The sequence below is a fragment of the Rhinolophus ferrumequinum genome, chromosome 12, assembly GCF_004115265.2.
Source record: "Rhinolophus ferrumequinum isolate MPI-CBG mRhiFer1 chromosome 12, mRhiFer1_v1.p, whole genome shotgun sequence".
Taxonomy (NCBI): domain Eukaryota; kingdom Metazoa; phylum Chordata; class Mammalia; order Chiroptera; family Rhinolophidae; genus Rhinolophus; species Rhinolophus ferrumequinum.
The window spans coordinates 30,912,908-30,940,683 of record NC_046295.1 but is presented as its reverse complement, the minus strand read 5'-3'; the positions used below and the strand labels follow the sequence as shown (position 1 = coordinate 30,940,683).

At 40.7% G+C, this 27,776-nt stretch overlaps 2 protein-coding genes and 1 non-coding gene across 8 annotated transcripts in view; 1 reads left to right on the top strand and 2 right to left on the bottom strand.

Moving 5' to 3' along the window:
- The first annotated feature begins 390 nt into the window (after window positions 1-390).
- On the top strand, window positions 391-19,182 carry MLANA (melan-A). The gene is made up of 5 exons (XM_033122396.1): window positions 391-477; window positions 1,957-2,058; window positions 6,168-6,264; window positions 10,751-10,864; window positions 12,139-19,182. Exons 2-5 carry the CDS (start codon window positions 1,982-1,984, stop codon window positions 12,205-12,207), a joined length of 357 nt encoding a protein of 118 aa, XP_032978287.1. The 5' UTR covers window positions 391-477; window positions 1,957-1,981; the 3' UTR covers window positions 12,208-19,182.
- Window positions 19,183-19,274: 92 nt separating this feature from the next.
- KIAA2026 (KIAA2026 ortholog) overlaps window positions 19,275-27,776 on the bottom strand; it is an 84,491-nt gene continuing 75,989 nt past the window's right edge. For all 6 annotated transcript variants that reach the window (XM_033122392.1, XM_033122390.1, XM_033122391.1 and 3 more), the window contains 2 exons: window positions 25,437-25,624; window positions 19,275-23,571 (listed from right to left, as the gene is read on the bottom strand). In XM_033122392.1, the coding sequence (XP_032978283.1) occupies window positions 19,940-23,571; window positions 25,437-25,624 (3,820 nt within the window). In that variant the 3' untranslated portion in view covers window positions 19,275-19,939. The remainder of the gene's footprint in view (window positions 23,572-25,436; window positions 25,625-27,776) is intronic.
- TRNAT-CGU (transfer RNA threonine (anticodon CGU)) lies at window positions 24,086-24,159 on the bottom strand. The gene has a single exon. It is a non-coding gene; the product is annotated as a tRNA-Thr (tRNA).

Sequence of the window (27,776 nt, the reverse complement as noted above, 5' to 3'; positions counted from 1 at the left end):
TTTGTTTGTTTGGGTTTTTTTGTTTGTTTGTTTGTTTCCATTTTCATGAAGTACCTTTTTCCATCCCTTTACTTTCAGTCTGTGTGTGTCTTTTGATCAGAAGTGAGTCTGTTACAGGCAGCATATGTAGGAGTCTTGTTTTCTTATCCATTCAGCCACCCTATCTTTTGATTGGAGCATTTAATACATTTACATTGAAAATAATTGTTCATAGATATGTAGTTATTGCCATTTTGTTATTCATATTTTTATCTTATCTTCCCCCCCATGCCCATCAGAGCCCACACTTTTAGAGGGGAGAAATGCCGTTGGTTTCTTTCATACCAATTAAGCAGTCACAGATGACCCCACTAGAAATCCAAACTCGTGACTAACATGAGACTCAAGACCAGGGGGTGGAAAAAAAGATTAAGAGCCAGAGAAGCAATCTTCACACACAGACCCGGCCGCACCCAGAAGACGGTCGCATCCAGAAAGGTAAGCGCATCGCCTCCTTACGCTTGGTTGTGGTCCCGTTCTTTCAGCACAGGGTTTAGGAAGTTCTGGTGGACTCTCCACCCTCCCTCATGCCTCCCTGATGATTGGCTGTCAGCAGAATTTCTCAGTGTTTGTAATTCTCCAACTGCTGAAGGTTCACAAAGTCTCCTCCTAGGAGCCTCTCTCTAGACTGCCAAGCAGCAGAGCAGAGAGCCCCGAAAAGCCATGACGCAGGCTGTAGCACTTGTGAGCCGCGCGGTTCTCCTGCCACCTGAAGGACCTGAAGGACCGTGTCTCCTGGTGCGGGTGGGGTGAGGGGCATTTGCTGTCCCTACACTGTTTGCCTCGGCTCTGAGCTGGAGGTACAGATTAACAAAAACATTTTCACACAGAATTAATTGGGCTTTGGGTCTGTAATTTTGAACATAGCGTTCACCCCTAATTATTCACCTGAGCTGACCGGTGAGTTCAACCGTAATTTCTTTTTTACCACTGGGAAGGGCAAATTATACATGAAATACCCCAATGGAAAGGGTTCAGGTGGTGGATTCCCCACTCCGCTCTCCCACGTCTCTCCTGCTATTCTAAACAGGCTGATTTATAAAACTCTATGGGGATCAGACCTTTGAAATTCATGAGAACAATAAGACGGAAGAAAAATACATAATAGCAAGGAAAGAAGAGAAACTGGTATTGGTTTTTAATAAGCACACTTTCATTTGACCACTGCAGTTCATGAGCTTTTTATTTGTATTATAGTTTAAATTTTTATATCATACGTTTTACATTATTATATATATGTATATATTGGAAACCCCAGTCATGAGACTTGAACGAGGGAAAAGCAGAAGTTGATTTCAGTGGGAGGGACAAAAAATTGTTGGAAAACTCAAGTCGTGGGCTTCCTTAGCGTGTTTTGGGGGTGAAGGTGGACTAGACCAGGAACCTGCGTGGGGTACTTCCCTTTGTTGGAAAGTGGGTTTGGGGTTGCTGTTCTCAGACACACATACATTACGTCATCATAGCCTTCTGTTTGTCCAAGGATTGATATCAAACACCTTTGGAGAGAAATTACTTCTTTTCTTTTATTAACCACAGTCTTGGGCCAAGGAAAGGAAGGACTGAATAAAAATGCTTTTTGTTTGCTTGTTTCTTTACAATTTATGTTATAGAGTAAAACTGAAGGCAAATGAAGAGCATTTTTCACCCAAATAATAACTCAATTTGAAAGTGTTTTGCTTTTGTTTGTAGTTTCATCTTTGAACTAAATTTTCAGTTGGTGGAAGGAGTTAGAAACCTGAGCCATTCCCACTCGATATCAAAGCTAGAAGCAGGTACACATCCTCTCACAAAGAGAAACCAGAGGTCCCAACTGTTGTTAATGGTCGCCAAGTGGAACTGTCTTAGTGGGTCTTTATGGCATGATGAGCAAGGACGCTCTGGATGCATTAAATGATGCGTGTGTGCCTCTGCTCTCAGGTGTCCTGTGTCCTGACCCCACAAGATGCCCAGTGAAGGGGCTCACTTCGTCTATGGGTACCCCAGGAGGGGCCGTGGCCACTCCTACATCACAGCTGAAGAGTAAGTTCAAACCTGGGCCCTGCGGGGTTGCCATTTGCTGACATAGCCTCTGACGCCACTGGCACATGCCTGGGCATAATTCTCTCTAGTGTTCATTTCTGCAGAGGGTAAAAACCGTGGCAGTGAGGTGAGGAGACACTGTTGTCCCACAAGGGGTTCACGAAAGCTTCACTGAGGTCCAACAGGCAAGGAGGTATGAATGGTCGAAAGTTGGAGCTGGCCATTTTTGCCTGCATTCTTGGCTGTAAGGCCTTTGTCATATGTTCCCAGGCTGAAATACATCTGTCTGGGAGCAAGCTGCCTCTTTCCTTAAGCTGTATTCTGTCTGCTCCTCTCAGGCTCCTGGAGATGGAAAACAGAACCAAGGTGAGTTGCCAAAGAGTGAGTGAGCATGAAGAGCAGGTGTGTGTGACTCCCCCTGCGGACTGACTCCAGGGCGAAGATGGTGGTCAGAACCTTTGCATCATAACTTTATCCTACGGAAAGGCATTTGGTTAGGATATTATGAATCAATGAAAAAATAAGTATTTATGTGACTAAGCATTAGTAAGTGCTAAGCATTGTATAACCAGCCCAAGATGCTATTCTTGTCTTTGAGAAAAGTCTTACTATCTAGTGGGAGAGTTAGGCATGAGAATAATTTCAGCAAGAGTAAGTGCTGTAATGGGAACTCGGGCAGGGACCTGTTCTGTGAGTGGGCAAGGGTGTGGTGGTGGGAGGGGGCTCCACCCTCTGAGTGGGGACGCCCACAGGCAAACAAGGAACCAGTTGTTTATTTGGACCATCTCTTAAGTGGTCTGTTGAGAACTTCCTGCAAACCTACTCTCCCTTAGGGGAGCACTGTTGATGAATCTTTACTAGAGGGGCAAGCAAGCCGTGGAGCCCTTCCAAGGCACTGAGGAAGCATTCAGGCTGGGAGCATTTCCTCAGAAGACCCTATGGGATTCTCTAACGTCCCTGCATGGTCAACTGGGGGTGGGGTTGGGCAGATCTTCTGGAGAAAAAAAAGCAAAAACATATCCCAAAAGCAAAAGTATACTCTTTGGGGGGTACACTGCACATGGTATTGGGTAGGATATTGTTTTGGCTTTTCCATGATGACTCAACAGACTCGATTGCTGTGAAACCTCGTAGAGAGGGATTCTCTCAGTTGAGAGGGCACAAGTCACCCGTGGAGCTTGAAGACATGCAGTTTCCTAGGCACTGCTTCCTAGAGGCTGATTTGGTAGGACTGGGCGTGGGGGCCCAGGGTCTGCACAGTAACACACAGCTCAGGTCACTCCACTGACAGAGGTATTTGGGTGACACTCTGAAGCTCCCAGCCCAGTGAGGTAGTGAGTTCTTCTGGCGTGTCTGGTGTATGCTGGTGTTTTCCGCGCTCAGTCAGTCACTGTGTGTGTGTGAGTGTAACGCGGCCGTGTGTCAAGAGCTGGAACAGAGCTCTGTCTGTGTGAAGGTATCCAAGGGAATAAGCGCAGAGCTAGGGGACAAACTCCGAGCACAGGCATGCTGGGAATCGCATCAGCTGCCTTCAGTCATGAGAGCCAGCGCTCTGGGTGCTCCTCGTGACGGCTTCATTTCAGCAAAGGGTGATGCGGCAGGAAGAGCACTGGCCCCGGAGATGGGAGTCCTGGGTCCGGCCCAAATCCTAGCACTCAGTCGCTGGCTATCTTGGGCCAGTCGCTTTGAAAGCTGGTTCTGCCCCTTACCTGTTGTGCAACCTCAGGCATTTTGCCAGCCTAAAGTCCTGGGATATCAGCTGTGAAATGAACATCATACCTACCTCAGAGGATTGTCGTGAAGATGGAATAAAAGCGTCTGTGTGGGGGCTTGGTACAAACTGGTGCTCAGTGAATGGTAGAGTGGCCGCTAAGGGGTTGGTGGTGGGGATGAATCGTGGTAGGTTTCAGCTTTCTGATCTAGAAAGTGGGGAGACTGGCCTGTGTAATTAGGTCAGAGTTTTATCCAGTATTGTCATCTCATGTTTCTCTCTCTCCAGTTTGGAGATGGACAGGACAGGCTTGCTGCCTGTCTGGCCCTGAGATGGAGGTGGTCCAGTAGGTGGTACCGGCTTCCAGGAGAAGCCTGTTGGCACTTACTTCGCCTGCAGCTGCTCAATCTCTTATAAGTCACCCAGCTCTGGAGAGCCTTTCTTTAGCAAGTCACAGATAAAAGACTCGGCACTTTCCACTCTGTTGATGTTGCTCATGCTGTGAAGTGGAAAATCAGGCAGAGGTTAGTTAATTGACAATGTTACGCAGGGAAAACAGAGCCCCAGGCCCTGGAAACAGGGTGAGTAATGCTTCTCACAGGCCACTGGACACAGGGCTGAAAGGCTGGCTTAGCCTCGGGATTGCATCCTGCTGCTGTCAATCAGAGCCCTCTCAGGGATGGTACAGCTTTGCTCCAGGTTTGGCTCAGACACTTCTCCCCAGGGCTGATCACGTCCCCCCCGCCCCCATTGCTATTTCTTTTAGCAACCCAGCTGAGAGGTGTTTAGTCTCTACAGAGTACCTGACTCCAAATATCAGCTGGCCTCTCTGACTTCGCAGTCAGGCCGGCTGGCGGGGTCAGGTCTCTAATCTCTGCCTCCTAAGGGCTCTGCCCTCAGCTCCATTTCAAGATGCCTCGTCCAGGTCACTCAGGTGAGACTAGAGTAAGGAGCAAGCACTGAGCCCTCTGGTCCCTCCTTGATGACCTGCATTGGATTCCTGGCGCGAGTGGAGGAGGCTTGATAGCAGTTTATTTGGCTGAGCATAAACATGGGACATGTGTCCTACTGGCTGGGCTGGGCTCTGGCATCCCTAAGCGATGGTTATGTCTCAGAGACGTCTCAATCCCACAAGACCTACTTCCATGCACAGTCAGACTATGCCAGCTCTAAGACCTCAGGGGCTGGTTTCCAAGCTCTCGCCTTCTCATTACCTTCTCTCCATCCCAACCAAAACCTGCCTGTGGAAAGCTGCCGATCTCCTCATGCTCACTCGAGTGTCAATGACCTACAGAGGTTAAAGTAACTTTCTGCCACAAACCCACATGTTTGTAAATAGTTATTTTAAAGAGGAGAGTAAATGGCTCATTCATTTTGCAGAGACTGGTGTGATGGGGGAGAGGATATGAATTTGTAATCAGCCATAATTCATTTGTTCATTTTTTATTCATTTGTTTGGCCATCCATACAACTGTCCATCCGTCCATCCATCTTCAGGAATGTTTCTTGAAACGCCTATGTGCCTGACCCGTTTTAGTCACTGAGGACACAAATTTAAAAAACAAACAAACCAAAACCTAAACAGCTCCCCCCAGGAGCTCTTTTTGCTATTTCTAGAAGGGGCAGGTGAGCACACTGCTGATTACCACCACAGGGCTGCAGGATGGGCTGCCATCGTACTGGGAGGAATGATGCTGAGTCTAGGAACACGAGTAGATTATTCAGGGCAGGAATGGAGAGAGGAGATGGGCAAGGACTTGGGGGGGTGGGGTTGGGCAGAGAGGGCACAAACGCAACTGAGATAGACTCAAGTTCAAACCCTAGCTCTGCCTTGTGCTATCTCTGTATGACCATCGGCAAGGCACTTAACCTCTGCATTTATTTCCTCATCTGTGAAATGGGGAGGATAAGTGATGGCTACCTTACAGGGTTGCTGTGAGAATCAAATAAACTAATACCACTAGTGTGTGTAGAATGTCTAGCGTTACACCCAGCGTGTAGTAATTAAGTTGATGAAAATTTCCATTTCCTTTTTGATAGTGGGGGAAATGATTTAAACCAGCCCTGATGAAAAGATAATTCAGTCGCAATAAATATGTTGCCCACATAAGGGCCAGTTGCTACGGCACCTCTTGCACCAGGAACTTGGGTGCTTGAGCCCATGCCAATTAGTACGCCGCCAGTTGGCACATATTTGAGAGGCTCCTAGAGGAGGTGCTGTCCCTGGACACGAGTGTTGGGGTCTGGGTGGTGCCTGGTGTGGCATGGGGTGGGAAACTATTTAGGGACCAGGAGCTGCTGCTCTGGGCTGGCGAAGCCCCAGTGGAGAGAGAACGTCTCATCACAGCGTGGAACAAGGCTTCTGCACCAACACGGATCTGTCTCTCTCTTGGGCCAGGGCCGTGGGGATTGGATTCCTGACGGTGATCCTGGGAATTTTACTGCTCATCGGCTGCTGGTATTGCAGAAGACGAAGTGGATACAGAAGCTTGAAGGTTGGTCAAGTTCCCGCTGCTGGGATCCTTCCCGATCCAGGACCCTGCTTCCTCTTCTTTCTCTGAACTTGTGGGGAGTGGGGTAACGCTCTCATGATCACCTCTAGCTCTGATTCCTGGTTCTGATCAGTGCTTCTCTACATTGTACTTCTCGCAACTCCTCCTTGACCTCTGCCCAGGCATGAACCCAAACCAGGAACTTGGCCCCTGTTTGGTTCCGCTCATAGCAGACTCGAGTGCCTGGCTGTGTGTAGCTGAGCAGTGACAGTCCGTGGGGCACAGGCGCAGGGTTCATGGGCTTGTTCTCTTGCACAGCCAACAGGCATGTGAGGCGCTCCGGGTCCTCCCAGGCCGGGGGACTCACTGGCTTTGCTACTCCAGTCAATGGCCCGCGTATCTCCCCGGGCCTCCTCTCTCCTTTTCTCTCAGGCTGCCTGGGAATTTCAGGTTCTTCTAATCGTGTGTGTGTGTAGGTTCTTCCACCTAGGACCCATGTAGCCACCAGTGCAATGAGGAGACCATCCACTCCTGAGCAGCAAAGGACCACCAGGTTTTTAACAGGCTCCATCCTCCTTCGATGGCCAATGTGGTTTTAACAGGATGTTTTCCTTCTTTGCCCATATACACAGGAAGCTAACAAATGACACAGTCCGGTCTTGGGGCAGCAGGTTCTTCCACAAATGAGAAACTGAGTCTCTAAACTGTAAAAACTACAGATTTCAGAAACCTCGCTTCAAAGCCAGGTAGCACTTAAGCATCCAAAGGCTGGCGCGCTCTCTCTCCTCTCTTTCTTATAATTACAGATCTGAAAGCTTCTGAGATTGATACATAATGGGAAAAATCTTTACAAAAGATGTTGGAAAGTCCCATTCCTCACTCAGCAAGCACCTCATTCAGAGGAAAAGGTTCTGTGATGGGGAGTTGGTGTGGGTGGCAAGCAGAGCTTTGAAGACTGAGGAGGAGAAGAGGCAGGTGTGAGCTGTAGCTTCAAATTCTTCTCCTTGCCAGGAAGCTTGGGCAGTCCCTTGTGTCCCTTTCCTTAATGCCCACCCTGCCAGAGTGTCCCAAATACAAACCAGAGAAGGGCGAGTCAGCGCTGGCATGCCACCGAGCCGCAGCCCTCCAGTGTGTTGGCATTCAGCGGGAAGGAGGAGAAGTCCTGAGTCTGAATACGAATCCAAACCAAGCATCACAGGAAAGCCGTGCGTTAGGAGCTTTGGGATGGGACTCCCACTCCTGTGACACCTCTCTGTGGCTGTCCACAGAGGTTAGTTAGGGAGGGACTTGGCTGGACTTTGCTGCAGAACCCCACTTGTACCTCTAGCATGGGATTATGACATTGCCTTGTCGTTGGCTATTGTTGCCTTTTCCACCCCTTCTCTTTGCCCCATTTACGAATTGGAACAGAGACTATTTCTTACTCATCTTTGTGCCCCCGGTGCCTGGCACACAGCCGTCACCCAGTTGTATGCCATCAGGATGTGGTCTCATTGTCTAGCACTGACTTGCTTCGTGACCTTAGATTTTAACCTGTCTGAGCCTCCTTTTCTCTTCTACACCTAGACCTACGCATGTGATATAACATGACGTATTATCAGTTTTTATGTAACATTTGTTTTTCCTATGTATTTTTTATTTCATTCTACGTTTCTATATAAAAAACACAATGATTTAGTTTTTCAAGGAGTGAAAGTTCTACAGACTCACTACGTTAGTGCCCATTTCCTACTGTCCTACAAGTGCTGGCTTGACCCTACTGGACGAAAAAACAATGATTTTTTTTCCCTTTCTGCTTCAACACTCTCATCTTAAACTCATTCAGTTTAAGAATAACCAAGAACCTTAACCTCATGGGTTCAGACGCTGGGAACATTTTACTTGGTAAGGTTCGTTTAACCTACTGTGCCTCCATTCCTCTGGATCTAGAACAGTGATTTGCAGAGTTTCTGGAATTTTTACGAGATAGAACTGTGTTTTTATTCCCTGGTTTCCCTACAGTCTAAAAATGCTGTCATTTATTTTTTAAATTAATAATAAAATCTTGTTTTGAGACTTTCCTATCTCCTGAATGCCAAATTGGAGATCAGCGATCTGAGAAATGTAGGCAAAATTATGTAAAATAATGCATTAAGTACTGCATTTAATTACATAATTACCTGCCTGTCTCTCTTTGGTGATTCTATTTTCATTTTAAAACAGAACATAAATGACAATAAATGCAAGCTCCAAGGACCTGAGTTACTCACCTTTAGCAACCTTCCTTAAGCTTTGAAATGTCTGCTTTCCCACATTCACTGACCAAGGAACGTACCAAGATTGGTTGGAATTAAGATCTCCTAAAACTTCTCCCTTGGCTAACAATTCCCCTTAGACCTGGACAACATCTTTTGAAAGGAAAAACTGCTTTCTGCAGCCACGTGTTTCTGCAGGAAAATGATTTGTAAGGCACTGGAAGTTGGTTTTTGTATTTACCAATTTTATTCTTTCACTTGGCAGTTTAGTACATACTGCTTTTGATTCTTGGAGACAATTCTCGAGACCCCTGCTGATAGCTCAGTCCATACGCATGTCTCCTGGTGTTCTGTTTCTCAGTGGTCGGGGCCCCTGCCCTGCAATCACCTGCGGCTCTTGCTAAAATGGCAGATAATGGAACTGGCTCTGGTGGCGAGACCCAGGAACCTGCATTTTATAACATGCACACTGACCTTGCAGGCAAATGCAGAGAGCTGGCAGTGAACTGAAGGAGCGGATCATGCTCCCATTCTATGGCAAGTGAGAGATTAAAAAATAAACACGTAAAATAAAATAAAAGCGATAATTGAGGCAAGGGAGAGAACACATTCAATACCTTTTCTGAGGTGCACGGCTGGAAGTTGGGGAGGGGTGCAGAACTGCCCTGTGTCCTCATGTCAAGATTAGGGAGGTAGGATCAATGCTCGCTTCAGGCCAGAGTCTAGGAAAACTACAGTCTGCAGACTGTGTAGGTATCAGGCCAATCCATATCTCAGTCTCATCAGACTGACATTCCAAACGCTTCTCCTCCCTGGGAAACCTGCTCTGATGCCCTTCTCCTCCGACATGGTAGACAGACCTCAAACATCAGCCACGGTCTGCAGACAAGCCTGCAGGGTCACTCGTCACCCACACAGCCTCCCTGTTCCAGCTTCCCTCAGCCAGTGCCCCAGACAGCATGCCGCTAAGGTCCCACTGGCTGGATTTGGCTTGCAGATATATTTGGGCCTGTGTTTTTAAAAATTGAATTAGGTGCCAACATTTAAAGTAATATTTTACATAAGAATCTCGATTTCTTATTTTTTTTTTTCTAAATCAAAAGATCTGGGGAAACCTGGCATCTATGCAGTGGTTGTCCCTTTAGATGGGATATATATACTCCCTCCTTTCCTATGGCCCCCACCTGACCCCCTTTGCCCCCCTTGCATTACTTGCCTTGTCCCTCTAAGTGTCTGAGCTTAGCTCAGTTGATCCAGGTGCAGGTAACACAGAGCTGCGTTGTCTGTGGAGCTGTGGTTCTGTGTGGCCCTGAACCAGCAGTACCACCGGATAATTTGTTAGAAATGCCAATCTGTGGGCCTCACCCCAGACCTACTGTGCCAGAAAATCTGGGTGTGGGCCCAGCAATATGTTCACCAGGCCCTCCGCGTGACACTAATGCATGCTGAAGTTGGAGAACCATAGTTGTAGAGAATTTAACAACAATAAAAGCGACTAAAAGTGAGTCTTTTTATTATCATGATATGCCAACCATTTAAACAATGTCAGTGATGAAATACCTCACCAGGGAGGACCGCTTCTGCAGTCTCCACTTTGGTTTATGTCTCTGTCTTGTACAAACTGTTGCCGTTCTATTCTAGGGATGGAGAGTATCACCCTCGAAACCTATGCAAAGCACTGAGCTTTTACCTACCCCCCCCCAATTACTCAGGGTGCATAACTTAACCTTTGACTGACACATCGTGATTGTTACAACTTGACTTAGAAGCTCAGGGCAACAACCCCAGCATTTCTATCACATCATGTGCATTCGTAGTGTTTAAAGTATTTTGCTGTCATTATAGGGAAGGCAGAAATTGACAGTGTCCCTACTGTCAAGTTGTCATACGCTTGTCCTCACTATGATACCAGCTGCTGTCTCACTAGTTCTGGTCTACTCCACTTGCAATCATTCTCTGAGGTTCATTTTTTAGAGTCACTCTTTTTCCCCTTCCCTTTAAAAATATCCATTGACTAATGGGAGTCAGGCACGGTACTAGGTCTTTTACCTTTAGTTAATTCCCGTAACTCTGACAGGTAGGTGGTATTATCTTCATATTACAGATACAAAAACAAATTCAGAGAGGACACACAGCAAGTAAGTGGCAGAACCAAGATTAAAACCCATTCTTAAAACTTTGGCTTCTTCCTTTTTTTTTTTAAGGGACTCAATTATTTCCTCTCGCCTACTGACCTTCATCAACTCACATTTCAGGACAAAAGCTTTTATGCTGGGACTCAAAGTACTTTAATAGGAAGGTGTCCACTTGAGGGGCTTGGTCACCTGGGCAGCAAACTTCCTTTTCAAGAGAACAATTGTGAACCTGTGGTAAGTTGAGATCCTGCATCTTGGGTGTTTTCATGTATGGCTGCTTTTAACACAAATAAATAAAATCATTTCCATTTAAAAAGCAAAGACAATGTGAATATATTTAATACTACTGAACTGTAGACCTAAAATGGTTAAAATGGTAAATTTTATATTATGTATATTTTACCGTAATAAAAAAAATAATAAAGGTAAAAAACAAGGGAAAAACAGAGATTTTCTTAAATTGTATGTACCCTGTCTTACCCAGATTTTCCAGGGTCAATTATGAGAACCCTACTTGTAAGATTCAAAGGAAGAACTTGGTCCAGGATACAATATCCTTTTGTCTTATGTTTTTAATATATTTGTTGTGTCCTGAACATAGATATATCTAAGGGAGAGAAAGAAAAAGACCAATTATTAATTGTATAGAGCTGTGCTGTCCAGTAGCGTAGCCACTGCCATGTGTGTCTACTCAGCACTTGAAACACGGTAGTTTGAATGAAGATGTGCTGCCATACGTTACCAGATTTCGGACAGAGTCTGAGTTAAAAAACAAATAATTCATTCATGATTTTTATATTGATACATTTTGAAATGATTAAAATTTTGATATGTGGGTTAAAAAATGTATTATTAAGACGACTTTTGTTTTATTTTTTTAATGTGGCTACTAGAAATTTTAGTCACATACGTGGGACACTCTTTCTGTTGCACAGCGCTGATACAGATGCAGTATACCACAGTGGTTGAGGGCACGGATTCTGGAACCCAATTACTGTGCTTGTTCTTGGCTCCACAACTTACTAATTGTGTGACCTTGGGCAAATGACTTAACTTCCCTGTGCCTCAGTTTCCCAACCTGTAACATGAAAATATTCCTAGGATTATTGTGAGCAATAAATGAAGGCCAGCCCCATTTGCTCTCTGTCGATAGCAGCGATGGCCTTTACACACAGGTACAAGGATTTATCTATGTGATAAAGCAGCAATATGTATTAGTGTATGTAAACAGTTTCATGGATTCATTAGTTAGGGCTTGGGGCTTCCACTGACAAGGATAATCCAGGTATAGATTTTTGAGATTTGGGGAAGCCCCGTAGCCCTGTTTTCCTCTCAACATATTGTGAAATTTAACAATGATTATCTCGTTGGGTGGAAATTAGATGTGGACACTTAAAAGTTTCGGTCCAGAGCAAAAGTATAAATATGATGCTATTTTGACTTAATCACTCACCCAGAAATATATGCACTGTTGCCAAGCCTATACTCTCCCTGTTTTATTCTCACAGGTTCCCAATGCTCCACCTGCCTATGAGAAACTCTCTGCAGAACCGTCACCACCACCTTATTCGCCATGAGAACCAGCAAGGCCCCGGAGAGATGCTGAAATGATTTCCCTCACACTTTTGCTTAAATTTAACATGGTCATTTAATGTTCTGCTTCAGAATGCTGTGGAAACAGTGTACATCATTTCTAATAATAAGCTTATGTTAAATTCTTAGTAGGGCAACTAGCAATACTAATTGAGGAAATGATGAAAAATATTAAAATGGGAAAACTTTGTCAATAAATATTGTAATGCATTATACTATGTGCCAGCAGTAATGCTAGTAAACCTAGTGTTATTTTCTGAGGGATAGGATTCAAGTATGTGTTCTGGGACCAATCAAATTTTTTTTTAGTTGAAATTTGGCTAATAACTAACAAACTACTATTCTGATATTTGAAGAAGAAACCTCTTGACCAAATTGAACTCGAACAGAATTGTTATAGGTGCGTTTGTGCTATGGAATCCTCACAAAGGATACCTTCCCAGGTTTAAGACCAAGAGCTGAATGACCTACCAGATTATATGGTCAGATTCATCTGATCAGGAACGGGTCAATAGCGTCCCTTTAGCGTTCTAAAATTCCACCGTGCTACAATAATATACTACAGAGATCCTGTATCTTAATACATATAATGCAGTTCCAATTACATTTCACTTCAGGGCTCAATGCTATCTAATTAATCACAAGAATTTTTTGTTAAACAAGAAGGTGGTGTCAGAATTTAAATAAGTAAAAGCTACTATAGTTTGATGTCTTGCCTTAAATGTCCCAATGACAATTTAGTTCTTTTGGACTCCCAAATCCCTCTCAAAAGAATATATAGAAGAAATGATGAATAATCAGATTCTGGAATAGTTATTTGCATAGCGACAGTATAATTTATTTTGTTGACATCTACATATCACTAATACTACTATTTATCTAATTTTTTCTTTCAGTCAGCTCATTTAAAAATTTTTTTGGCTTAAATTTATATCCCCACCCTAAATGGAAAATCAGTATCATTTTCTATAAGTAGAGGATGAGTATAAAAATGAAAATAATGAAAACAAATATTTTTATTAAAACCCAGGAAGATACTGATGAACGCAGATGACTATCAACTTGAGAGCTGCTCTCTTTGTTAAAGAGGGAGATTAGCAAGAATCAGAGAAAAGCTTTTAACGTAATTAAAAGGCTTGCAAGGGAACGAAATGACTTTCTCACTATGTGACTCAGTGTTATCTAATGGTGAGTCAGTAAACCACCTAAAATCATCTTATGTCATTGGAAACACCAGTGTAGCATAGCTGCATCATTTTCTACAAAAGATTGTACTGCAGAGAAAAAACACTAAGAGACTTTTTACACACACTGAAAAAAGTGTAATTCAAGAAAATACTAAAATACCCCCTGCCCTTTCTGATACTGTCTAGTCTTTTCACTTAAAATAAGCCCTGCCCCTCCTATTTCGAACAAATAAATGAATTCTAAACAAAGTAAACTCCATCAGGCATTTGGCCAGCTTCTCTCATCGCAAGGCCTAGTCTGAGCTTTAATCCTCCACATTATAAAATAACCTGTGGCTTGACCCCTGGACTCGTCGAAGGTCCCCAGACCACCATCTGCTGAGTTCTCTCCTTTCCCTCTGGACACAGGAGTACTCTACTGCTGCCTGTCCCACCATAAGGCCCTGACATGCTCGTGGGCAGAGAATGGGTAATGGCATGGCACTGCTGTAATCTCCTAGGTTTCCTGAAGGATCAGGTTAGGACTAGAGTGGTCAGAGCTCACGGCTGGTCTCCTCCAGCTGCAATCATTGTTTTCTACTTGCCCAAATGCACTGGACAAATAATATCACCTTCTATTGTGCAGTGAGCAAAGTTAGTGAACTGTTTTATAACACCTGGTCTTCCTTCCTCTTCCTGCTCCCCACCAGCCCTCAGATATTGTTGTCTGATGCTTGATTCAAGGCCACGTCTCTATAGGTTTCCCTAGGAGATTCTCATATGGATGCTCTGATTGGTTTTAAAGAGCAGGCATACTTTAAAGAGGGAAAAAGAGCCAAAAGATTCTCTGCTGGGTTCAAGTTCAGTGAGGAGATGAGACTAATTATACAAACCAATGAAGCCCTTGAGTCACCTCCAGGGGACACTAGTCCCCTGAAGTTTGCCAAACACTGGCTTTGGCAGCACTTAGAAATATCTGGAGCGGTCTACTCATTACTTGAGAATATTGCAGAACTTTTCCAAAAAGAAAAGACATAAGTGGGCCTCCTAACCTTACATTTCATGTCTTGACCTTAAGGACTGGCACAGTCACTCTAAAATGCAGCAAAATCCCTCAATCTCAAGTGACTGATGACAAAACATCTTAAAAGCATCTCAGAAGAATGCAGAACAACTTAAGAGGGAAATCCTGGATAGTTTGTATGAAAACACTCATTTTTAAGAAAGCCTAAAACTCCTATCACAAGAAGCTGTGAGATCGAAGTGTGGGAAATGAAGAACAAAAACAAAAAACAAACAAAAACAATGCTTGACCACTTGAAAACACGAATGAAAGAGGCTCTAAATGAAAAGGAGAAACCATTAAAAAATCTCTGAAACTGCACTAAAGGTAAGTCTGCCTGCTTTCTTTAGAAACGATTACCTGAATAAGATCATTATTCCTAAAAGTGTTTTGCGGATCTAGATGGCTTTAATAAAATTATTATGGAAAGTAGACCATTTCATTAGACTTTCTAGAATTAGATCCGTATTATATTTAGATAGAACTAAATGGTCCACTATTACTTAAGCCATAAATGAATTTTTGTATCAGGGAGAGACATTCAAATCAATAAAGACCATTTGTATATGCTATAAACTATTAGAAGAAATCTGTAAAAACAATATTTACAATAAATTTTGGTTTAAAAAAATGTAAAACAAGAACTCTATTAAAACCCAAACTGAATAAAACGCCACCCCCAACTAAACCTATTACTATTTTTGAGCACTAAATTCATAGATTCAGGGGAGATTAACACTGCTCGTGACATTCTTTGCTGTTTAAACGTTTCTAAATTTTATGCAAAGTAAAAGCTTTCCCTTAGGAAAAAAAAAAATCCCTTTCTCTATCCTTCTCGATCTGAATACAGGTATACCTCATGGACATTGCAGATCAGTAGCAGACCACTGTAATACAGAGTGCTAAGCTTTTTGCTGGTGGAAGGTCTTGCCTCCAATTTGTGAAAAAATGAAACATCTGTGAAGCATGACAAAACAAGGTTAAGCTTGCAGGGTTTTCTTTCTTCTCTACTTCTCCCATTACTGTCAGAAAACAGGTCTTCACACCACCTAGTAACTTCCTAATTGGCCTCCCAATAGTAGCTACTATTTATTATGTGGCAGGCATTGGGCCGTTTTACATAAATTATCTCATCTAATCCTCATAGCAATCCTGCAATGTCATTATCTTCATTTTACATGTGAAGGTTATTACGCTTGCTTCAAAAGCTTCAGTAGCTCCCCAATTATTTTCAGAATATTTTTCAGTCCTCTATCACCCAACCCAGACTATTTTTTAAATCATTGGTGCGCTTAACCCATAATATCCTATTCAAACTCAATTGCTTTATTCCCTACATGCTTGTGTTCTTTTTTAAACTGATATAACTGACATATACTATTGTATTTGTTTTAGGTGTACAACATGACAACATACGTATATATTGTGAAATGATTACCACACAGTTAACATCCATCGCCACACAGTTACAATTAGTTTTGTGGTGAGAACTTTTAAGATTTACTGTTAGGAACTTTCAAATATACAATACAGTGTTGTTAACTTCCTTGTGCTTTTCTAAGACCAAGTCTCTGTAGGCCCAGTTTTAAACATACTTTCAGTTCTAGCACAAATGCCACCTCTTATCTGAAACTTTCTTTGGCATCTCCCGGCAAAACTCTTGAGAGTTCTTCATTCCTGACATTTAAACTTGTTATAGTCTCGTGTGTGTTGCGAACAGGGATGGGACTTCACTCATCAGTGTTGTTCCTATAATAATACGTTCTGTATTATATGGTTCTCAATAAATATGTAGAATGAATTTATACCTCTTTGAATTTGAATTCATATTGATAATTATGCTTTGAATTTACTTGATAATTATTTTAAGAATATTGAAGATTACATACATGAAAATACATACTTTTGATTCTCTAGCACTTCTTCACATATTGCTTTTAACTACAGAAGTTTCTCACATTCAGATTTTGTCTCCAAGTAAACTAAGAACCTGAACTATGCCGTGTCCTGCACCTTTGTTTATTGAGAAAGCATCAAGCACCACCCTGTGCATAATAAATGCTTGTTGAATAATTAGTAAAATTATTTGGGGCAGATGACAGCATTATAGTGACAATGAGACTTCAGGCTCATGTGATGGTAAAACTTCTGGAATGACTTATGGTAAGTCATTCTGTATTCTCTGTTACAGTACGGTATAATTTTATAACTCTCCCCATCAAATTTCTTAGATCACTTTCAGAACTTGCCACCTTTTCAAGCTTTTAATATTAAAGATTTCTAAACTCCCTCTCCAAGTCAATGGTATACTGGATCAAGTAAACATTTTCATTTATCTTAGTGTACATATTATAGACATTACTGCTTTAATCATAAAACTATTGATGTCAATTAATTGTTAAACATACCAATAAAATTGGAGGCTTTGAATGGAAGCAGGGATCTAAACTTAGTATTTATATACATTATTATTTTTTTAACTAATCACAAAAATTGAATTTTTTGTGTGTGCAGGAAAATCCATAGTAAAGAGAAGAACTAACACATCAGGAGATATATTATTTCAGCATGTTTTAACTTAGCATTTAAAGTGATACTGAACACAAACACCCAAACGGCCTAACTCTACACTAAATGTGGAAATACACCCTTCTAGCTTTGCGAAGCCTTTTAGGCACCATTGTGGTGACTTTTCTTTCTTTCCATGCATGCCTTTATGGATGACCTTTAAAGAATAGTTAATGATAACTGAATACAAAGAATTGAGGAATTTTACTTTGTACTCTTTGGCCAAGATCCCAGAAATCCTCATGACCTAGCGCACTGGAAGCAAAGGGAAAAGAATTTGGCTTTCTGATTACATAAATCCATTAATTTAGTCAAATTTCTAGTAAAAAATGGAGTATTATTTTCAAAAAGTAAACTAGATCTTAACTAGTGTTAAGTAGTTACCTAGATTTCTCACTCACTCAACTATATTGGATGTCTACTGTGTGCCAGTCGCTGGGGTGACAACAATGAAGACCACTGACAAGGTCTCTTTATAAGAAGTTACATTACATAAATGCATTACATAAATGCATACAAAAATTTTTACTACAGTTGTGAAGGAGTGCTATGTCCTTTTCAATCTGTCCTCAATCTGTGAGTGACTGCAATATCATGCTGCTGGCTGGGGTACGGGAAGAACAGGGAGTTATGTAATAGGCAATGAGAACCTGTAATGGAACATTAAGTCAAAGAGAACAATGGGAAGAACTTGGTGTCTCAAACCTTCTAGGAACTAAAACAAACAAACAAACAAACAAACAAACAAACAAAAAACAGCACAATCAGCAAGGAGAATAGGTTGAAATGAAGTTGGGGAGGTAAGCAGGAAGAGACTGAAGAACCTTTTAAGCCCTAAGGGAGGAGGGGAGCACTTCACACCAAAAGGTTCAACAGATCACACAGAGCTTTGAAGGCCGTATTCAAAGTTTGGGTTTAGGAGTTAGAAAAGAATAAGTGGTTAATAATTAGTTTAGGTCCTTCACTGAGATTAAAGTTGGACCCTAGGTAATTAAGTAAATTAGTTTCTGGAAGTGGCTTAGATAATTCTTTTCAGACAAAATATAGTTTTAGGTTGTTTTGTTTTAAAAGTTGAGCATATAAATAACAATCACTTATTGAGCACCACCTATGTACAATGTAATACACTTCAACATCACCTACTTCCTCCTGAAATCCAAGGTCTTTCTAAACTGACAGGGAAAGGGGGAGGGTGTCTACAGAGTAGAACACAGATGTGATTGATAAAAGTACTGTCTTAGAGCATAAATATAGGTTTTTGGGAGCCTTTAACAGTGAGGGAATACCTTCACTGCCTTCTCCATTTTGATAACTAATACATTTCAATGTAGTTTCAAAGGAAGTCTTTAAGCCTATTCTTCCCTACCATTTAAACCCTAGACTATAACTCCACGTAATGAGGTTTAACATTATTATAAATGGAACGTGGATGAGTATAGTGTCCCAAATAAGATAATGGATATAAAGATCCAATTAATATAAAATCTTTTATTTAAAATGAGACATATTCTGATATACCACAAAGTCAAACCCTGAGAATAAGCTGACCCATAAAAACTGCTTTGTAATGGAATTTAAGTAACTGCTCTGTAATAAAAAGCAAAGAGTACTTATAAATAACTGAAGGTGTCAACATTCGTTACTCTGAACTAAAAAAAAAAAAAAATCATGTTTTTAAAAATACCATATTGAAAAATCTGTCACTATGAACCAACACCTTAATATTAAAAAAAAAAAAATTGGGGAAACTAGGTCAAGAGTACATGCGACCTTTCAGTACTACCATTGCAATTTCCTGTGAATCCAGTTATTTTTAAACAGTTAAAAAAAAAAACATATCTGGGATGTATAAACAGACTAAATAAATTGGCTTGAGAGATTACTTATTTTGGTAAATGTAGAATTTGGTGCTGGACTGAGAGAAAAAAACTTAAAACAATGAAATCTTGAGTAAAATTTTGTAACAGAAGTAATGTAAAATCATGGAAAAAGAATTTAAAGCATTGTGTTCAAACACTGGCTCTACCACCCACTAGCTGGGTGACCTTGGGGTACATCACTTAACCTCTCAAGGGTACTGTGAAAATCCAATGAGATATAAAAGTAAAGTTTGTAAACTGTAAAGCCTTGTACAAATGCTATTAATTCAAATTTCACAGCCTTAATTCATTTTTGTGAGGACTGTCTTCATTTTATATCATATTTTTTCAGCGGAATAGAAATGCACTTTAAAAATGGTATCCAAACAAACAAATACAGCAACTCAGTTTATTACATGCAGATACTTCTGCATTGTTGCTAACAGTTCACTGGTCCAAAATTACTAAAATACTTAAAAAACTATACATTATGTAAACAAAACATAAATAAGACAGCATAGTTCTTTGTACATATAGTTTAGTACAGGTTGTTAGGGATTTAGGAATATGTACAATTTTACACCATGGACTGCATTTTCACAATGCATAAATATATATATATATATATTTTTACAGAAACAAAAATAAGGTATCACTAATGACACAGAATACAATATCAAAGATACGCGCCCCAACAGTCCAAATTCAAGAAGAAACATGTCAATGCAAGTGTGCAAAAGGCTAGCTTACTCCAAACTAGTCAACCTTGACTTTGTTTAGTTTACGTTATACAGACAGGTAAATCCTGTCTACTTGAAACAACCTCTGAAAACATATTCATACCAATGAGTGAAATGGAACATATTTTTCCCTCCCCAAGAAAATAAAGCCTTGTTGCAAGCTAATGAAAAGATACATTAAAGCATACACACACACACACACACACACACACACACAAACTATGTATAGTATGTTTTCAACAGTATAATAAACGGTTAAAATTTTTATGGGAGTTAAAACAATGCCCCATTATTTAAAAACTGGCTCGTTTAGTCTAAATTCAAGATGCAGCTGTGTCAGGCTTCTCTAAGCCGGATGATTGAAAAGCAGGGAAGACAGAGGCAGGATTTCGACTGGCAGATACAACTATTTGAGAGAGAGATGAAGAGAGTGAGGAAACTTTAGATGCTGGAGTATTTATGGTATTCAAAATGGCTCCTTCTGGACTAACCAACAATTTTTTGACTGATGTGTCCAAATGAAACACTGAAGTGCTACTTGGCAGTGGAGGGTTACTAGAGCAAATCGCAGAAACCAAAGATGTCTTAGCTAAGAGAGTAGCTGGAGGAGACTTAATTACTGAAGTCAATGACACCGTCGATACAGGAGGCGCAACAGAAACTTTAGCAGTTGTGTTTACGATTTGTGGTGTTGTATGTACTGTGGTTAGAGAACTTGCATTCCCGAGAGAGTTTACAATTTTTGTAGAGGTTCTTAGAGACTGTTTTACAGGTTGTCCACTTAAAGAATTATTTGATGCTAGTGTGATCTTCTGGGCAGGATTATCTACTGGTGTAGGTTGAATGCCGTGGCCACTGTTAAAAACTAAGGGAGGTCCATATTTTGGATTAGTAGATATAAGGAGAACATGGCTGCCAGCTCCAAGACCTTGTGGTGGAACAATAAACCGGGTTCCATTAATCATGATTTGAGTACCAGGTGCCAAGGGTGTACTGGTGTTGATGACTATTTTTTGCTGAATACAAGGTTCACTGAACTGACTGCCCCCCACACCAGTTACATTTGATGGTGCTGTAGCAGTGTGAATAGCAGAGCCACCTGGAGTGGAACTGTAACTGGAGGATGGTTTTACTAAAGCAGGGGACATTTGCTGGTTTGGCAGAGAAGCAAAATTGGAAATATTAATTATTTTACCTGGGTTTGGTGAAAGGGATGGCAATTCAGTTTGAGGTTTATTTGTGTTTATATTTGTTGGCACTGTAGCTGAAATCCCTGGTGACTGAAACTGGACAGAGGTCCGAGATTGTCTTTTAGAAAGAGATACAGAATGTGTGGCTCCTGGTACTGTTGCCACTTGTGGAACTGTGTTGATTATTTTAGGGGATATAGTCACAGGTGTAGGCAAGGCAACAGTAACAGGGATTTGCAAAGCTGATGTTAAACATTTAGGAGACACTGTTGGTTGTGTAGTTGAAATCAGAACAGATGATGCAAGATGTCCTGTTTTCACAGTTGATATAGCCACAGTGTTTCCGAGATTTGACGTGCAAAGTCTATTTGACAAAATAGGCATAATTCTTGAAGAGGTATCATTTCCACTGACTAAAACAGGAGGTCGTGTCCCAACTGAAGCAGAGGTTGAGGTCACTGAAAGAGAACCCAAAGAAACATTTGCTCCTGTTACTGAAAACATGTTTACTGCTCTTGCTGCAGAAACCACTGATTCATTAACAGGAGTAATATTTTGACTCACAAAATTTGAGCTTACTGGAATTGAATTACCACTTGTCGACAATGGCAAAACATAGCCCTTGGTACTTTTTTCTTCTCCTTTGGGGGTTACCTTTTGCAATATGTTAATTGATGGTACAGCTGGCACACTGCCTGAAGTATTTACAATTGCTTGACCTATGTTTAATCCAATTTTCACATCTTTTATCTGAGACACAGTTGGTGATGAATTTATTTTTATTGGTGCTCCCACTGTCGATGGAATCAGTACTATCTGGGGTTGTTCTGGAGCCTTAACGTATGTTTTATTCAAGGAGGGAGGAAGAGTCTGTTTTAATGGTTCTGCCACAATAGTTGGGGTTGAAGTGCCACTGGGAATTGGAGTATTAATAAAAACTAATTTCTGGGCAGAAACACCTGTAGGTGCAGGTGTCACATTAATTGCAGTTCCACTGCCAGAAGAAAGAACAGATGGAGCAGACACAAGCATAAGTTTCTGAACTGTAGTCCCACTGATCACATCTCCATTTGTTGCTGCTGTTGCTTCTGACCTTGTAACAGGCTGACTTTTTGTGATATAATCTACTTGTTGCTGTTTAGTTGGAGTATGAATAACATTTGCATTGGTTTGTCCAAAATTTCCTGTTGATAGGCTAAGTACGCCTGCTGAACTACTTGCTGTTGATGGGAGCAGAGTGCTAGAAGAAACAGAAGACTTTAAGGGAGAAGAGGGCACGTATGAAGTTTTATCTATTATGTGGGCCAAATTACCACTGTAGGTAGGTTGGCCTAATGTGAGTTTGAGATTTTTCCCCAAGGACGGATTAAAGCCAGCTGGAATGGAAACAGAAGTTGGTGTTTGGCCAAAAGGTGGGAGACTAGATGTAGCTGTCGTTCCAGACACTGGTGAAAAAGCAGAGGATGATGAAGTTGTTGATTTTGGCACCAGAAATGCCTGAAGCTGAGGAGCAAAAGTGAAAACTGAACTTGGAGATAAACTGTTGGGTGAATTTTGATCTGGATTGGTCTGTACTTTTACAACTCCAGTGTTCCCACCTCGTGTCCTAACCAGAATTGACTGTGAATCTCTTATACACACAGTTTTCAGTTCTTGCTTTACTTCAGAAGAATCAGCAGTTTGTTGTGCAAAACATGTGAGGGAGCTACCAGGATTTGTAGATCCACTTAGTGTTGTTGCTGATAACAGAGGCTGAACTGTTGAGGAAATGGTGGGTGAAGCGATGGGCTGGGGGAATGTGGCTGCTAAAACTGCGTTCTTGACTTTTCCTGCCTCACTCTGGCTATTTTTAACTGGTGGTAATAAATTACTTACTGAGCTTACAGGTGGCAAAGGCTGTGGTCTAGCATTACTCAAATTTGACAAAGGTGTAATCGTGTTGTTGAAAACTGCATTCGGTAGATGGGTAGAAACAGCTCCTGCTGAGTTGGCGAGGACTGAGGCTAAGGAAGAGTTTGTATTTGCTGTCTGTGGGAAGGATAAACAACGTTGTTCTGTACCTTTTTGAAGTGGTGGTATTTCTTTTGCCACTGCTCTCCCTTCCTTGTGCTGAATCACGAAATTCTTAGGCAGAATGAGAACCTGCTGCATGATTTTTTCTCCTGTTTTAGGATCTAGCACAGGTTGCATCTGAATCTTTACAGAGCTGTTATGAAGATCTATAGGCAACCACTGGCCACAGGGCATTTTGTATACCATCTGTAAAGGACCTTTTGTATTGGTGTGGCAGGTCAATGCTGGCTTTATGGGGCTTGCTTCTGGAGGAGATATAACTGGCTTTTCTATAGCAGAAGCACTTCTACCTGTGGAAATGGGCAGTTGATTTGTTAAGGTCACTTTGTTCCCAATATTCTTTGCAAGCAAGGCCTGAATAGGTTTGGTCCCTTTTTGGAAAATAGACACTGGTGTTGAATCCACTGAGGCTAATGACTCTGGCAACAGTGGCTCTGTATGCTTCGATGCATTCAAACAGTCAATCTGCATATCACCTTCCGCATTCTCAACTGTTGTCTCATTTGTGCTTAACTTTGCTTTCTTCCTTGGAGAAAGCTCTTTTGTGCTATCATCCAGATAACTGGTTTGTTTTGACTGTCGCTTAAGTGTTTTAGGCAGTGTCTTCAGTACATCTTTAGAAGGCAATTCCTTTTTCAACAACTTGCTTCTAGCCATAGGAAAATCTATTTCTGACAATTTCATATCATCTGAAAATTATAAAACAAGCGTTTTGTTAATATAAAATAACAAATGAATAACAATAAGACCAATTATATAAAAAAGTCAATCTTTGAACTGGTAATTTATGAAGAAATCTATAGGGTGATTCAAAAGCCCCAGCACCACTGGTGGAAATTAAGGTAAGGTGATCTTTGACATGGTAATCTTGATATCATAAGCATTTCCAAGAACAACGTATTATTAATAAGAAAATTACTTTTGGTCAACTTCTGCTAATTTTAAGACTACAAGTGCAAAAGGAAATTCTACCTCCTTAAAGAGATCAAACCAGCAAGTAGGGTTCAGAAATTTAGATTTGGAAAGGAATCTACCCTAATTCTCTTCTATATAGGGAAACCTTGATATTAAAGAGAGATGGTTCTCCATTATTTTATTTATTTTTAAAAAACTTTTATTTATTTATCTTAAGTGTTTTCCAGGACCCATCAGCTCCAAGTCAAGTAGTTGTTTCAATCTAGTTGTGGAGGGTGCAGCTCACACTGGCCCATGCGGGAATCGAACCAGCAACCCTGGTGTTACGAGCATCGTGCTCTAACCAACTGAGCTAACCAGCCACCCCAATGGTTCTCCATTCTAATCTATTTTTAGACTCTAAAGGATGAACAATATCTAGCTTTTTTTGGTGTTTAATTATCCCAACAGTAAAATAAAATTATTTTCATATTTGGTCGAAGAGGGTTGATGAGAAGTAACACTTTTCAATTTACCAAAGACATGAAAAACAACAGATTAATTCATTTGTAACCATAAAATTTCATACTAACCTCTTATATAACTAAAGAAAGTTATTTAACTATATTTACATAATCATATTATTTGATGAGTTGAAATTAATTTCAGATAATCTAATCCAGCCTCTTTAGTAGAACTGTGTGTCTAATGATGTGTCTAATCTCAGGTCTCATTAGGCTATCAACCTTGGTCATTCCTTATAAAAAAATCTTCACAGTGTCTTCACAGTGTTAGGGACTCGCCAAGTTCCATTTAAAGCAAACATCAGAAACAGTGCTTCAAAAATAGTGATAATAAAAAGAAGAGGATGGGCCGGCCCAGTGGCTCAGGCGGTTGGAGCTGCGTGCTCCTAACTCCGAAGGCTGCCGGTTCGATTCCCACATGGGCCAGGTGGGCTCTCAACCACAAGGTTGCCAGTTCAATTCCTCGAGTCCCGCAAAGGATGGTGGGCAGCGCCCCTTGCAACTAAGATTGAACACAGCACCTTGAGCTGAGCTGCCTCCCGGATGGCTCAGTTGGTTGGAGCGCGTCCTCTCAACCACAAGGTTGCCAGTTCGACTCCCGCAAGGGATGGTGGGCTGTGCCCCCTGCAACTAGCAACGGCAACTGGACCTGGAGCTGAGCTGTGCCCTCCACAACTAAGACTGAAAGGACAACAACTTGAAGCTGAACGGCAGTGCACCTCCACAACTGATTGAAAGGACAACAACTTAACTTGGAAAAAAGTCCTGGAAGTACACACTGTTCCCCAATAAAATCCTGTTCCCCTTCCCCAATAAAATCTTAAAAAAAAAAAAAAAAAAAAGAAGAGGATGAACCTATTTCAAAGGAATTGAAGACCAAGGATGTGTGGAGGATGTGTGGTCTGTAATGAGCAATGATACACCTACAGTTTGGGGTCAGGCACTGGCTCTAGAAACTCCTGAAATATAATAATGACTTCAAAGAATCTTTTATAAGGAAATAGTACACCCTCAAAACATATCAGATTTCCCCAATCAATATACGTCATTAACCAGATTATCCTTTATCTCCACAAACATATAAAAACTTCTCTTTGTGCTTTTAGTGTTGATTTAAAGAAAGTTTTAATGCCTACCTGAATCAAAGTGATCTTTCTCCAGGATATCTAGAGGTTCTGTTGAGTCTATAGACTTACTGATTTCTATTTTAGGAGATTCTTTACCAGGATCTCCTTCACCTTCTTCAGTAGTCCATAGTTCTCTAGTAAATTTTTCATGATCAGGCTGTCTTCTGAAATCATCATAGTCTTTCTTTAGGCGGCTCCTGAAATATATGTTTGCCCAATATAACAAACAATACATATGTATTAAACTCTTGAAAGCTAAACTAACTTTTAACATTTTAAACTATGTATTAAAATATTCTCAGTTAAGTCACTAAAAACTGTGTTTTAATCTCAAGTGTGTCTAAGATGCTTACTTAGTTCAGTCTTGCCAATTATTATTGTTCAAGAAGACAAAACCCAGGGTTTAAGGCATAAGACACTGAAAAGATTATATCTGCAATTTCAGAATAAAGTGTTTGCACATACCACCTATTTGTCTTCCTAAAGGCTGCTGTTAGACCTAGTAAATGAGAGAAAGGTAATTTTTTTTTCTAGGTACATTGGTAAAAGTAAATTTTAGACAGTCTTAAAATTATTATAGTTTAAAAAGGTCATTTAAAATAGTTAATCAAGAAATTCTAAGAAATGGTATCTATTATTTTTTACTATTATACAGAGAATAACAAACAAAAAACTCCATCATTTAATCCTGAGAGTAATTATACCTAAATCTTTGGGTCTCTCCAGAAATACTTCTTTATTATGCTTAATAAAGTTGAAAGGTGGTCTTTGAGATCCTTTTCACAAACATAATGGAAAATTTCCAAATGATGGTATGATGTTGTAGAGATCCTTTATTATTCCTTTTGCTTTCAACTGAATTTCTCTATTCTACCCCTAACTTTTATCTTTAGCTTACCATTTTGTTTGTTCTTTTAAAACAAAATCTGAATGTACAGTCTCCAATTTATATTTTCTACAAATTCTTGCTTTGTGCAAAATGATGTTTAAGTCTCACATCTGTCACTTAACAGTTCTAAGACTTTGGGCAAGTACCTTAAGCTTCGTAAGTATCAGTTTACTTATTTGTACAATGGGGATAATAACAGAGCTTACCTCATAGTATGTGTGGCACATAAATATTCAATAAATGTTAGTTAATAATTACTCTCAATTTATTTGTTTTAAATTATTACTTACGGGTTTTATGGAGATGAGGGCCGTAAGATACTAGAATGGGTCACACCAAAGGATAAGTGTAAAACGAATTTCCTTTTAGAAATATCTACATGGGAGTCATATAATTTCCTCCCTTCTCAGTCGTTTCAGCTAGTGACTTTGCTTATTTCAGGGAAAATAGAAACGATCAGACAAGAACTTTCACACGTCACCTGCAAATTAAGACCTTCATTTGTCCTTATATTTTCTGTCTTCCTATTTAAGCTAACCCTTCCACTTACACATCCTCTCTCACCTCTTTAAGAATATGACTCTACCAGTGTCCCTTCCTTTGCTTGCGTTCATTTTTGCCTCTCTATTAGATAATTTACACCAGCATACAAACATATTATTTCTCCCATTAAAACAACAACAAAAAGCACCACCTCTTGACTCCAACCTGTCCTTCTAAGCACTGCCCTATTTCTCTGCTCTACTTCATAGCAAAACTCAAATTCCTCTCCCCTAATTCTCTTGACCAGACTCTCTTACCAACTTCTCTACCCACACAGGTAGCTCATCAAGGTCATCAATGACCTCCATGTTGCCAAATGCAATAATGAATTTTTAGTCCTCATATTCTGCAATCTACCATGATCAGACCTCTTTCTTTACCTGGTTTCCAAGACGCCCCTTTTTCTATTGTCGTATAATTTCTACCTATCATACTGATCATTCTGCTTTTCAGTCTCTTCTGCTAAGTACTATTCATCCCTACCACCTCTAAATGTTGGAATGCTTCAGGGTTTTCAGTCTATCTATGCTCTATCTATGCTCACATAACTAGGTGTTTTTTTCCAGTGTCATATCTTAAATGTAATCTATATCTGGACAATTCCCACTTCCTACTCAATAACTCTAATTAGATGTTTAAAAAGTGTATCAAACTTAACATGTTGAAATCTAAACTCCTGAACTTCCTTTTCCCTCCCAAATCTGTTACTCCAGTTTCCCCTATCTCAGCTAATGGCAATTCTATCATTCCAGTTGTTTAGGCTAAAAATATTGGGCATCATCTTTTCACTCCTCCTTTTTTGTTCTTTCTGACACTCTATACCCAATCCTTAAGCAAATTATATCAATCCTACCTTCAAGATATATCCAAAATCCACAACTCCTTGCCATCTGCTCTGCTACGATCTTGGTGCAAGC